Here is a 12,420-nt window from a genome sequence, read left to right as displayed (position 1 = left end):
ATTGCTTCTTCTGGTAAAGCACGGTTTTGTTTGTTTGTTTGTTTTTTAATGTCTGCAAGCAGCCTAACAGGCCATCAATCAGTGTAATAAGCCAAAGAGTTCTAAAAACCTGGTATATATAAACAGGCTTTTAAGAAGTTAGTAAAGTGAAGAAAAAGTAGTGCCTATTGAAGTGAAAAATATATATTGCATCACATAAAACTGCAAGAGCTGCAATCACTGCTTCTTCCACACAGTACTGCTGCTTTTTCCCAATGCCTGGGCAAAGCCCCTGCCACAGAAATGCCACCAAGGTTCCCTCAACTCCACAGGCCGGATAAAATGACTCTGCAGGCCATATGTGCCAGCTCCTAAGTAAACACTTGAAAGGTATGCATATATCCAAACTTGTGCTAATCAGAAGCACAGACTACGCAATATAACATCATTTAGTATAGGAAAACTATAGCATAGTCTCCTTCCCCTTTCAATCCTCTGCTTTCACTGGCAAAATGAAAGCCAGTTCTTGCCAAACATGGTGTTTATTTTGCTGCAGTTTGCTGAAGAGTGAAGTAAGATAACCAACTAATTTCTCATATGCAAGAACAGGCAATAGCTAGGAATTTTTGGTCAGTGATAAACAAACAATCTAAAAAGTCTGTTATTCTGTTGCTAAATCATTATCTTTGCTATAACGTATTTAATAAAACATAAAAAAAAAAGATTGTGATATAAGGCTTCACCAACACTTAAGTGTATTTTAAGTTTCCAGTATACATGTTATATTTAATTTCACATGCTAATTTTATTTCGTATAAAGTCATACTACATGGCAAGCATGGATGGCTTCAGGGCAAGCAAATTATCCTGAAATATTTAAGAATTTTCAGGAAGGATCTTGAATTTGCATTATCTCAAAATTCATTTTTCAGTGGCAAAGGACCTAAATATTCATATGTTTTATATAAAATTTAGTTCACAGATCATTTTAAAATGCAGAATATAAATGAGAAATTGGAGCCTGTGAAAGGAGGTGAATGCATAACTATGGGAAAATGAAAGAACTTGTACATTTTGTCTTTGCTGTGATTGGTTTGACTCAACAGTACAGTTTTCTCCTCTCTGCCACAGTCTATGCAGCTTATTGTTACCTGGAAGGATGGGAGACTTAATTCTCAGGCTTTACAAAACCTATCAATATAGATAGATGTAAATTATGATAGGCTTTATGAAGTGGGCTGCTGTCCATCAGGAACTGGACTAAGACCAACTTTTTGATATAAAGAACTTTCATATGAAATGATCTGGGTGGGACTACAACAGAATAATAAAAAATAGAAAGCTTTGTAAATCCTTTACAAATTCCTTAAACCAGTATGTCATTTGACATTGAAAATCAAAATCCTAACAACTAGAGAAAAAAAAATAGATTTCCTACAACAGCATGGGGGTGACAAATTTAAAACAACCCTCCAATAGTCAGATACTATATACATGGAAAATTATTAAAAAAACAAAAAAAAATTTCCATGTATAGAATCTAACTATTGGTGGTCATCTTCAATTCAAAGTTTTCTTGGATTCAAGATACTGTATTTTTCCCCACTTATGTCTCAACATCAATTTTAATTTTTTTTAATTCAAGAATTTTTGCACTTTCTAATTACTTAATAGTGGAATAACTTTAAGACATTAGAACCCCATCCTCGATGTCATAAGAATCACAGAAATGTAGGGTTGGAAGGAACCTCAGGAGGTCACATCTAGTCCAACCCCCTGCTCAAAGCAGGACCAGCCCCAGTCAGATCATCACAGCCAAAGCTTTGTCTAGCCAGGTTTTGAAAACCTTCCAAGGATGGAGCTTCTACCACCTCTCTGGGTAAACTGCTCCTATATTTTACTATCCTCCTAGTGAGAAAATTCTTCCTAATATCTAACCTAAACTTCCCTTGCTGCAACTTGAGAATATTGCTCCTTGTTCTGTCATCTGCCACCACTGAGAACAGCTTATCTCCATCCTCTTTCAAACCCTGCCTTCAGGTAACTGAAGGCTGCTATTGAGTCCTTTCCCAGTCTCCTCTTCTCTAGACTAAATAAGCCCAGGTCCCTCAGTCTTTCCTCATAAGTTATATCCCCCAACCTGCTTGACTCTCCAATTTGTCCACATCCTTTCCATAGCAGGGGACCCAAAACTGAACATAGTACTCCAGATGTGGCCTCATCAGTGCTGAATACAGGAGAATAAACGCTTCCCTTGACCTAGTGGCAACACACCTACCAGTGCAGCCCAGGATGCTGTTAGCCATCTTGGCAACATGGGCACACTGCTAGCTCATATTCAGTTTTGTCCACTTCAGGTCCTTTTCTGCAGAGCTGTTGCCCAGCCAGTCAGTCTCCAGCCTGTACCACTGCATGGGATTGTTCCATCCTAAGTGCAGGACTTTGCACTTGTCCTTGTTGAACCTCATGTAGTTTCATAGTTTGTAGGGTTGGAAGGGACCCGAGCAGATCATCAAGTCCAACCTCCTGCCATGGGCAGGAAAGAATGGGGGGGTCAAATGACCCCGGCTATGTGATTATGTAGCCTCCTTTTGAAGATCCCCAGGGTAGGAGCGAGCACTACTTCCCTTGGAAGTTGGTTCCAGATCCTAGCTGCCCTGACTGTGAAGTACTGCTTCCTGATATCTAGCCTGAATCCACCCTCCATCAACTTATGGCCGTTATTCCTTGTTACTCCCGGTAGTGCTCGGGGGAACAGGGACTCTCCCATTGCCTGCTGGCCCTCCTTGGTCAGTTTATAGAGGGCCACCAGATCCCCTCTCAACTTTCTCTTGTGGAGGCTGAACAGGTTCAGGTCCCGTAGCCTCCCCTCGTAGGGCCTGCATTACTGCCCCCTGATCATGCGAGCGGTCCTTCTCTGGACCCTCTCGATGCTGTCCACATCCCTCCTGAATTGCGATGCCCAGAACTGGACGCAGTACTCCAACTGCAGCCTGACCAGTGTTGCATAGAGGGGGAAGATCGCCTCCTTGGACCTGCTCGTGATGCATCTATGGATGCATGACAAGGTACGGTTAGCCTTCCTGACCGTGTCCTCACATTGTCGGCCCGTGTTCATCTTGGAGTCAATAATGACACCAAGATCCTTTTCTGCCTCTGCTGATAAGAAGGGAGTTCCCCAGCCTGTAGGTATGCTGCTGGTTCTTCCTCCCTAGGTGCAGTACCTTGTACTTGTCAGTACTGAAACTCATCCTGTTCTCATCCGCTCACCCCTGTAACCTATCCAGATCTAATTGCAGCCTGTCCCTCCCTTCTAGCATGCCGACTTCTCCCCCCATCTTAGTGTCATCTGCGAATTTGAACAAGGGGCTTTTCACCCCCTTGTCCAAGTCGCTGATGAAGATGTTGAACAGCGTGGGCCCGAGGACAGAGCCCTGGGGAACCCCACTGTCCACATCCCTCCAGGTCGAAAATGAGCAGTCCACCACCACTCTCTGGGTGTGGCCCTCCAGCCAATTAGCGACCCATCTGACCGTGCAGGCATCGACACCACAGTCACCTAATTTTTTGATGAGAATGGGGTGAGACACAGCGTTGAAGGCCTTCCTAAAGTCCAGAAAGACTACATCCACCGTGACACCTGTGTCCAAGGATTTTGTGACCTGGTCATAGAAGGCCACCAGGTTGGTCTGACAGGACCTGCCTCTAATGAACCCAGCTCCCCTGCTGGTCCCTTGCAGATATGAACCGGGATAATTTTCTCAAAGAGCTTCCCCAGGACCGAGGTAAGACTAACGGGCCTATAGCTTCCTGGGTCCTCCTTCCTCCCTTTTTTGAAAATGGGGATCACATTAGCCCTTTTCCAGTCCTCTGGCACCTCGCCAGAGCACCATGAATGCTCATAAAGTTGTGCCAGGGGTCCCGCAATGACCTCTGCTAATTCCTTCAGCCCTCTGGGGTGGAGATCGTCAGGACCTGCTGATTTGAACACATCTAGTCCCACCAGAAGTTCCCTGACTAGGTCCTCACTGACCCTGGGCCTGGCTGTGCCTCCCCTGGGACCACTGGGAATCCTGGTGGGGGGGGATGACCTGGTCCCTGCTCAGAAAAATGGAGGCAAAGAAATTGTTAAAGAGATTAGCTTTGTCATCTGGTGCGACCACCAGATTTCCTAGCGTGTCCTGCAGAGGCCCCACGTTACGCGGAACCTTCTTTTTACCCCCTATGTATTTAAAAAAGGACTTCTTGTTGTCCTTGATCCAGGTTGCTAGTCCCAGTTCCATCTCTGCCTTAGCCTTCCTAACAGCCCCCCTACAATCTCGAGCCAAGGAGGTATAATCCTTTCTGGTGATGGCCCCTTCCTTCCACTGGGTGTACGCCTCCTATATGATTCCGTTTGGACCAATCCTCCAATTTGTCTAGGTCTCTCTGAATCCTAGCCCTACACTAGTGTATCTACTATTCCCCCCAGCTTGGTGTCATCTGCAAACTTGCTGAGGGGTGCACTCTATGCCATCTTCCAGGTCATTGAAGAAGACATTGAACAAAAGCAGCCCCAGGACTGACCCCTGGGACACTCCACTTGATATTGGCTGCCAACTAGACATTGAGTCATTGATTACTACTCTCTAAGCCTGATGCTCCAGCCAGTTCTCGATCCACATTATAGTCCATTTATCCTGCTCATACTTCCTTAGCTTGCCTGGAGAATGTTGTAGGAGACAATATTTTAGCTTTGCTAAAAATCAAGGTACACCACATCCACCAGTCTCCCTGCATCCACAGAGCAAGTCATCTCATCATAGAAGGCAATCAGGTTGGTCTGGCATGACTTGCCCCTGGTGAATCCATGCCGACTGTTCCTAATCACCTTTTTCTCCTTCAAGTGCTTAGAAAAGCATTTCTTGAGGAACTGCTCCATGATTTTTCCAGGGACTGAGGTGAAGCTGACTGGTGTGTAGTTCCCTTGATCCTCCTTTTTAACTTCCTTAAATATGGGTGCTATGCTTGTCTTTTTCCAGTCATCCGGGACCTACCCTGATTGCCATGAGTTTTCGAAGATGATGGCCAAAGGCTCTGCAATAACATCAGCCAACTCCCTCAGCACCCTTGGGTGCATCCCAGCTGGCCCCATGGACTTGTACTCATCCAAGCAGTCTCTAACCTGTTCTTTCAGCACTTAGGGCTGCTCACCTCCTCCCCAAACTGTGCTGTGCAATAGTCTGGGAGCTGACCTTGCCTGTGAAGATTAAGGGAAAAAGGGCATTGAGCACTTAAGATGTTTTTGCATCGTTTGTCACAAGGTTGCCTCCCCCATTCAGTAAGGGACCCACACTTTCCTTGATCCTCCTCTTGCTACCAACATACCTGTAGAAACCCTTCTTGTTAGATAAGGATAAGTTGTTCATTTTTCAACTTACTGTACCTGTCTGTAGTACTGTCTCTGGATCCACAGATGGAAGGAAGTTTATATCTACAGACCTTGTAATAAAGAAAGAAATAAACAGACTACTGTTAAAGTGACAACGTAGACCAGGGGTGGCCACCCTGTGGCATGGGCACACTGTGTGACATATGGCACACTAGGGATGGCATAGGAAACAAAGCAATAAATGTATATTTACATTTATTGTAAATATAAGGGAGCAGAAAGCAGAGTAACAGATCTGGGATGAGAATGGGATTCGAGTGGCACTTGGGGAGAGAATGGGGTTTAATTTGGGATGCACCTGCCAAAACCACTGGCTCCCCTACTGGTGTAGGCATATCCTGAATGACTGGCTGTTTTCGTACAGGCAGCTTGTGTGGCAATCAAAATCCTGACCTTCCAAATTCTAGTCCACTGCTTTAATCACAAGACCACCAATGATCTCTGTTTTTTGTAAACATCCACAAAAGAATATTTTATACTAAAGCAACAGTAATAAAGAATAAAATGAGAGAGATATTCATGTGTCTGACACTGTTTTCTTAACATTAATATTTTACCATGCACTCAAATTAAATCTGGTAAGTATTACTTATTAGTACAGTCTCTCACTGGAAGAAAGGGCATCTTCCTATACTGATTCCAATTACTGGTAAAAATAATTAGTTGCTAAGGACTGATTTCTACAATTCATTGTATAAAAGAATGACTGCAGTTGCAGGATCAGGGGCTTTATGTCTAAAATTACTTGTGTGGTTCAAAAAATCCCTTTACATTATTATTTCAAATTGTTAATGCACTCATATTTAAAAGGGTTATATTAAAAAAAAGGAAGAAATCTACATACCTATCTTTCTCTTGTTGGCTTCCTTTCTCAGTTCCATTGTTAATTAAAGCAAGCTCATCCAGTAACGATGTAGACTCTTTTGTGAACTTTTCAAACACCTAAATAAATGAAATAATTATTTTAATTAAAAGAATGTCTACTTTTTAGAATCAAAATTAATTTAGCATCTGTGAAAGATTAGTTGACAGTGCAGAAGTCATCAGTGTAACTTTATTCACAGTGCTCTGTTAATATGCTTCCAAACTTGAGAATGGGTAAATATGATATAGTATGATAAAAAGATTAGAAAATATAAGTTTCCCCTTATATATAGAGCTAAAGACTCTGTATTGGAATATATTAAGGTTAGTGCTGTATTCTAAAAAGGTTATAAAGTTCTCTCAAAACTTAAATTCTTATGGACAATCTTCTCCAGAAGTCCATTATATGAACAACTGTTCAATAAAAAAACAAACAAACACCAAGACTGCCCAACTTTTCTAAGCGGTTGAGGGCCAAATGACCTACCCAGTAGGGCCATACATATGCAGGCTGCACTAGGGCAAGTCATAGGCCCCCCAGACCAAATGGATGGCTCCTGCCCCTTCCCCACTACCACACACGTGTGCGATCCAGACTCAACCTCAGTTCCCTCAGCCACAATGTAAAGACTGCCCCAATTTGGGGGAAGGGGTCAGGTACCTGGTGTCATGACCCAAAAGGCATGATTGTGTGTGCGCTTCGGCACCAGAAGTATCCCCGCCGAGTTGCAGAGCATTGCACGGGAGTGTTTCCTGTTGCAGAGGAAACCCCGGTGCAGGGACGAGTTTCCCGCCTTTTCTGCAGCTTCTTTTGCAGAGTGCATTGCTCATGTTGCAAGAGGAATGCACGGTGCAAAAGAGTTCCCGCCACCGGTATGCAAATTTGTTCCCCGTGATTGGCTAGTTCTAAATTATTCACATGTGGCGGCTAACGATTGGCTTGTGAGCCGTATAAGAGGCTTGAGCGGTTTCCGCCCAAGCCGAAGAGGACTCCACATCCATCTCGTGGGGACTCTGGGTACACGGCAGGGTAATAGAAACCCTGTGTGAGATCCAGAGGAGCGTGGCGGCCTGATCCACCACCCACCTCTTCCCGTCTTCGAGCGCGACTTTTATAAGACGTATCTACGATTTCCATTTTGGTGGCTCATTCACCCAGAGCATCCGGAGCTCTTCACCATGGAGCCTAGCAACCTCCACGAGACCGTCTGTGTTGTCTGTCTGTAACCGCAACTCAAGCAAGTTTTTCAGCCTACACCACTGCCATCTCGGTGTAAGTAAACAATCTTTAAAACTACCGATACGCGTTTGTGCCTAATTCCAGCTTGACGGCCTTCCCCCTCCAACCCGGCGTGCCCGGGCTGCTGGCCACAGCCCGCGTGCAGCACAGAAAAGGGCTCGGGTCGCTCCTGGCCCGCACACCTGGGAGGAAGGGATGGGAGGGAACGAAGGGTAAGGCAGTAAAAGCTGAAAGAGGGAGAGGGGTATCCTGGAGACTGACTGCTGTTGCAGCAGAAGTGATGCAGGTAGCCAGGCAGGAGCCCAGAGAATGCAACCAAAATACTCACAGGCCACCAGTTGGACAGCCTTGAAATGCCTCAACTCTTATCAGAATTTCTAGCTTTCAGTTGGTACTAATCTAGACTCTATTTTAACCGGTACATTTCAGAGACAAAGGAGTATACAAACAAGTATTTTCTTGATCATTCTTTTTGGAAACAGATTGGTTTCTGATGAAAGACAAGGGTTTGGGTTTTTGTTGTTGTTTTTCTTTTGGTGATATCTTTTATTAGACCAACTGTACAGTTGAAGGAGCAGTTTGAAAAGTTTTTGGCACAAAGCACCCATCAATAGGGATGCATCGGTAGAAATTTTGGGGGCCGATACCGATAGCCGATTTTTGAGAAGGCATTATCAGCCGATACTGATCCGATTTCTGATACCAACCCAGCAGCTTGGAGAGCTGCATGCAACTGATATATCTGGTGTGGTAGAGTGGGAGGGAACTGGGGGAGAGGGGAGGGAGGTCGGGGAGGGATGTGCGGGAGTGCAGATCAAAGCCCCTGCTGTGAGGCAGGACTGCGGCTGTGGCTGTGGCAGGGTCTGGGGCAATCTACCCAGCCAGGGTGGGGCAGGCATGGGATGGAGCTGCAGTTTGTCCAGGAGCTCGGGGGGGACTCCCACTGCTATGCACCACTTGTCCGGGAGCTGCTGGTTTGGCGCTTGCCCACTTGTCCTGCGGCTCCCGCTGCTCATCCAGGAGGGCATGGGGAGGGGTGTTCCCCCGGATCAGTGTGGGGAGAGGCGGAGCAGAAAGAGCCCTGGCTCCAGCTCGTCCCACCCTGTGCAGATCTGGGGGCACACGTCCCCCCACATGCCTTCCCGGACAATGTGTGGGAGCTGCCGGACCAGCGGTGCACTGAGGCAGGAGTCAACCCTCCCTGCCCCCACACCTCCTGGATGAACAGTGGCTCCATCCCACACCCGCCCTGCCCAGGCAGCACTCACCCAGCCCCTGCTCCAGCCCCACTCCTCCCTCACTGCAGAGGCCTTAATCTGCCCGTCCATGCCCATTCCCTTCCCCCCACTTCCACCACACCAGCCTTACCAGCTGCACTCAGCTCTCCAAGCTGCCAGGCTGCGCTTCTCACTGCCTACGTGCTGCATTGCGGCTGTGCGCATGCACGGGCATTTATTGGCCAAATTATTGGCCAGATCAGGCCGATTTCTGATATGATCAATTTTCTTTATATCAGTGCTGATCCGATATTGGACCAATGTATTGGTGCACCTCTACCCATCAAAGACAGCAAAGCCTAAAAAGCACATTGTTTAAACAATTCTTCGATTCCTGTGTGTTCTAGGAACTGGATCTGAAATGACTCGCTCATTTTACATGGTATGTAAACACTGAAGGTAGATGTCCATATTACTGACTTCTCATGCTTAGTCTAGAATCTGCCCTCTCTCTCACAGTCCTATTTTGCAATCTATTAAGAGAGTTCAAAGAACATGACATTCCTTTCAATCTGACGCAAGTCTGTAGCATGTTTTATACACTGCAATAACAATGAGCGAGGGAGAGAGAGAGAGAGAGAAATTAGGAGTGACAGGCATTTCAGTTACTTCGCAGCTGAGATCTCAAAATAGGCAGGAATGACAGGTTACTCCACGTGGCAACAGTGTCAAATAAGCTGTTGCATCAACATGATGGAGTGTGCATGGAGATGAAGAAAGGACAGCTAGAGACGAGAATATATGTCAATGATGTCTAAGACACATTAGACAACAGAGACATTTTCAGTTAGATCCTGACACAAGAAGGAAGTTCAAAGCCACTCAGGAAGGGAGCAATGCTCTTGTGAGCTTCTTTCATGTGTGAAGGAGGAGGCAGCATCAAGGTAGCATATAGTCTGAGAATCTGGATATAGGGGGATCTTCAGTTATCCATCAATATGAGGATAATGTCTGCTTGGGGGGGTGGGGAGAGGATTATTGTTGAGTTTTAAGATGGCTGAAGAGTGCAATCCATGCTCTGCAAGTTTTTCCACAGCTATGACAAGTGGTGCCTTGGGGGAGTGGGGCATAGCTGTTGGCCAGAACGTTGTGCACTTTCCTTCCTCCTCTGCTGTTCCTCAGCTTCCTGAGCCGATAGGGAGATATCAGCGATGGCAGTGGTAATTTTCAAAGTAGAAGGAGTGGAAGGGATAAAAGAGGATTCCAGAAGAAACAATCACAGCAGTGATAAAAAAGGCTGTATTACTGAGAGAAAGTATTTACAGATGTCAGACATTTGAGAAGGGAAATTCCAGGGTGAGGATCAGCCATACAGGTATTGGAAGCAAAAGTCAAGTCTGAGAAAGAATAGAAATGGAACAAAAAAAGCATTTTGAGAGATCTAGCAGAAGAAAAACAAAGGTTTTTCTCACTCTAAAATTCTATATTACTGTATTTACTTGATTATAAGATGAGGGTTTTTCCCCATTCAACACAGGGGTGGGGGGTGCAGAACCAAGCCTCGTCTCACGATCACATTCGTCCTTTCTCAGTTGGAGAGACCCTGCACCTGCCAGCCAGGAACTCTGCATGCTGACAGGCAATCGGGTGCCCTCTGCTGGCTCACAATGTGCATTTTCTGGTTTCAGGAAAATGCACATGGCGAGCCAGCACAGGGCTGAGTTCGCTTCAGCATGCAGTGTTTCTGGTCTTCCAGTTCAGGGTCACTCCAAGCTGCTGCCTGCCAGAATGTGCTGAGCTGCTTCAGTGCCCTCTGGCTGGAAACCCCACATGCAGCTCAAAATGATCTGGCAGGGACTGGCCAGGCACCATCCCACAGCACGGGGGTTTCTAGCCAGTATGTGCTGAGTCGCTCTGAACTACTGCTCAAGTAGCAGGTGCCCGAGCACCTCATCAAATCCTAGCAGTGAGGCTGTATCCCTTGCTGTGTGCCAGGCTGCTCCACCATGTGCCACTGGGACAGCAGCTCAGAATGACCGTGCATATGATGGCCAAAACCCTGCAGGCTGCAGGGATGGTGCCTGGCCAACACCTGTTGGGTCATTTCGAGCTGCAAGAAGCCTGGCCAGTGCATGCTGAGTTGCCTCAGCACCCACCAGTCAGGCAGCATCTGGGAGCGATTTGATTGCCTGCCTGACAGGCACTCAGCATGCTGTGGGGAGAAGCTGGCCAGGCATGCAGCAGGGAGGGACCCTGCAGGGCCAACCAGCACAGAGAAGAGGGATCCTGGCCAGCACACAGCAGTGAGGGACCCTGTGAGGGCTGGCCAGCACTCAGGAAGGAGGGACCCCCAAGGCCCAGCCAGGTACCCTGCATGCTGCAGGGAAGGACCTGACTGCAATGACAATGGACCTAGCACTCAGCAAGGGACCCAGCTTGTGGCAAGTAATCCAATGCATGGTGAGGCTCCAGGCAGTGAGACTCCTAGCAGTGGCAGCAAAGGATCCACTACATGGCAAGGCTCCCATCAGTGGTAGCAAGGGACCCAGCATGAGGCCAGGCACACAGCATGCAACGGCGAGGGACCTGGCAGCAATGACAAGGGACCCAAAATGTTCATGCTGACAAGGGATCCAGGATGCAACAAGGGACTCAGAAACAATGATGAGGGACCCAGCTTAAGCATGTCAGTGAGAGATCTAGCACACAGCGAGGCTCTAGTCAGTAGCAGCAAGGGGACCAGCATACCATGAGGCCCCTGACAGCAGCAAGCCAAGTGGCAGCAAGACACACAGTGGAGGAGCAAGTGGCAGGGGAGCACCTGGTGAAGTAGCGGGGAAAGCAGCAGATTAGAGAGACAGACCACCACTAACTGGCCAAAATTTAGAAATCCATGCTAAATTGTGTGGGATGAGAGGTGGCAGGGGAAACCCCCCATGACAGACCAGGTAGAAAAAAGAGGAAGTAGTCCACTACAGGACAGGGAGGTCCGGGTGAGGGAGATCCTCTGTCCTCCATCAATGCTGACCTTGTGAAGGAACACCTTGAGAGGCTGGATACCTTCAAGTCAGCTGGCCGTGACAATCTACACCCCAGGGTACTCAAGGAGCTGGTGAGCATCATAGCCCAACCTCTGGCACGGACCTTTGAGAACTCCTGGTGCTCTGGTGTAGTGCCTGAAGACTGGAAGCAGGCCAATGTGGTGCCTATCTTCAAGAAAGGGAGGAAAGTGGATCCAGCAAACTATAGGCCCATCAGCCTGACCTCTATCCCAGGGAAGGTCTTAGAAAAGTTTATTAAAGAGGCCATCCTTAATGGACTGGCCGACGCCAACATCCTGAGGGATAGCCAGCACGGGTTTGTTGTGGGCAGGTCTTCCTTGACCAATCTCATTTCCTTTTATAACCAAGTGACTTATCACCTGGACAAGGGAAAAGAGACTGATGTCATATATCTTGACTTCAAAAAAGCCTTTGATCTGGTATCTCATGATCACCTCTTGGCGAAACTGGCCAATTGTGGCCTTGGGTCCACCACGATCCGCTGGCTGGGAAATTGGCTCCATGGTCGGACACAGAGGGTGGTAACTGACGGAAATCAATCATCATGGTGCCCTGTGACCACTGGGGTCCCCCAAGGCTCTGTCCTTGGACCCATATTGTTCAACATCTTCATTAATGATGTGGACA

The 12,420-nt window shown here is 47.1% G+C and overlaps 1 protein-coding gene across 5 annotated transcripts in view; it reads right to left on the bottom strand.

Moving 5' to 3' along the window:
- The window catches only part of SESTD1 (SEC14 and spectrin domain containing 1), a 123,601-nt gene that overhangs the window by 28,278 nt on the left and 82,903 nt on the right, over positions 1 to 12,420 (bottom strand). For all 5 annotated transcript variants that reach the window (XM_025216539.1, XM_006034530.3, XM_014525106.2 and 2 more), the window contains 2 exons: positions 6,255 to 6,352; positions 5,405 to 5,460 (listed from right to left, as the gene is read on the bottom strand). In XM_025216539.1, the coding sequence (XP_025072324.1) occupies positions 5,405 to 5,460; positions 6,255 to 6,352 (154 nt within the window). The remainder of the gene's footprint in view (positions 1 to 5,404; positions 5,461 to 6,254; positions 6,353 to 12,420) is intronic.

This window comes from Alligator sinensis, unplaced genomic scaffold (genome assembly GCF_000455745.1).
Source record: "Alligator sinensis unplaced genomic scaffold, ASM45574v1 scaffold871_1, whole genome shotgun sequence".
Taxonomy (NCBI): Eukaryota; Metazoa; Chordata; order Crocodylia; family Alligatoridae; genus Alligator; species Alligator sinensis.
Note: the sequence above shows the minus strand (reverse complement) of the source record. Positions and strands in the feature narration are given on the sequence as shown.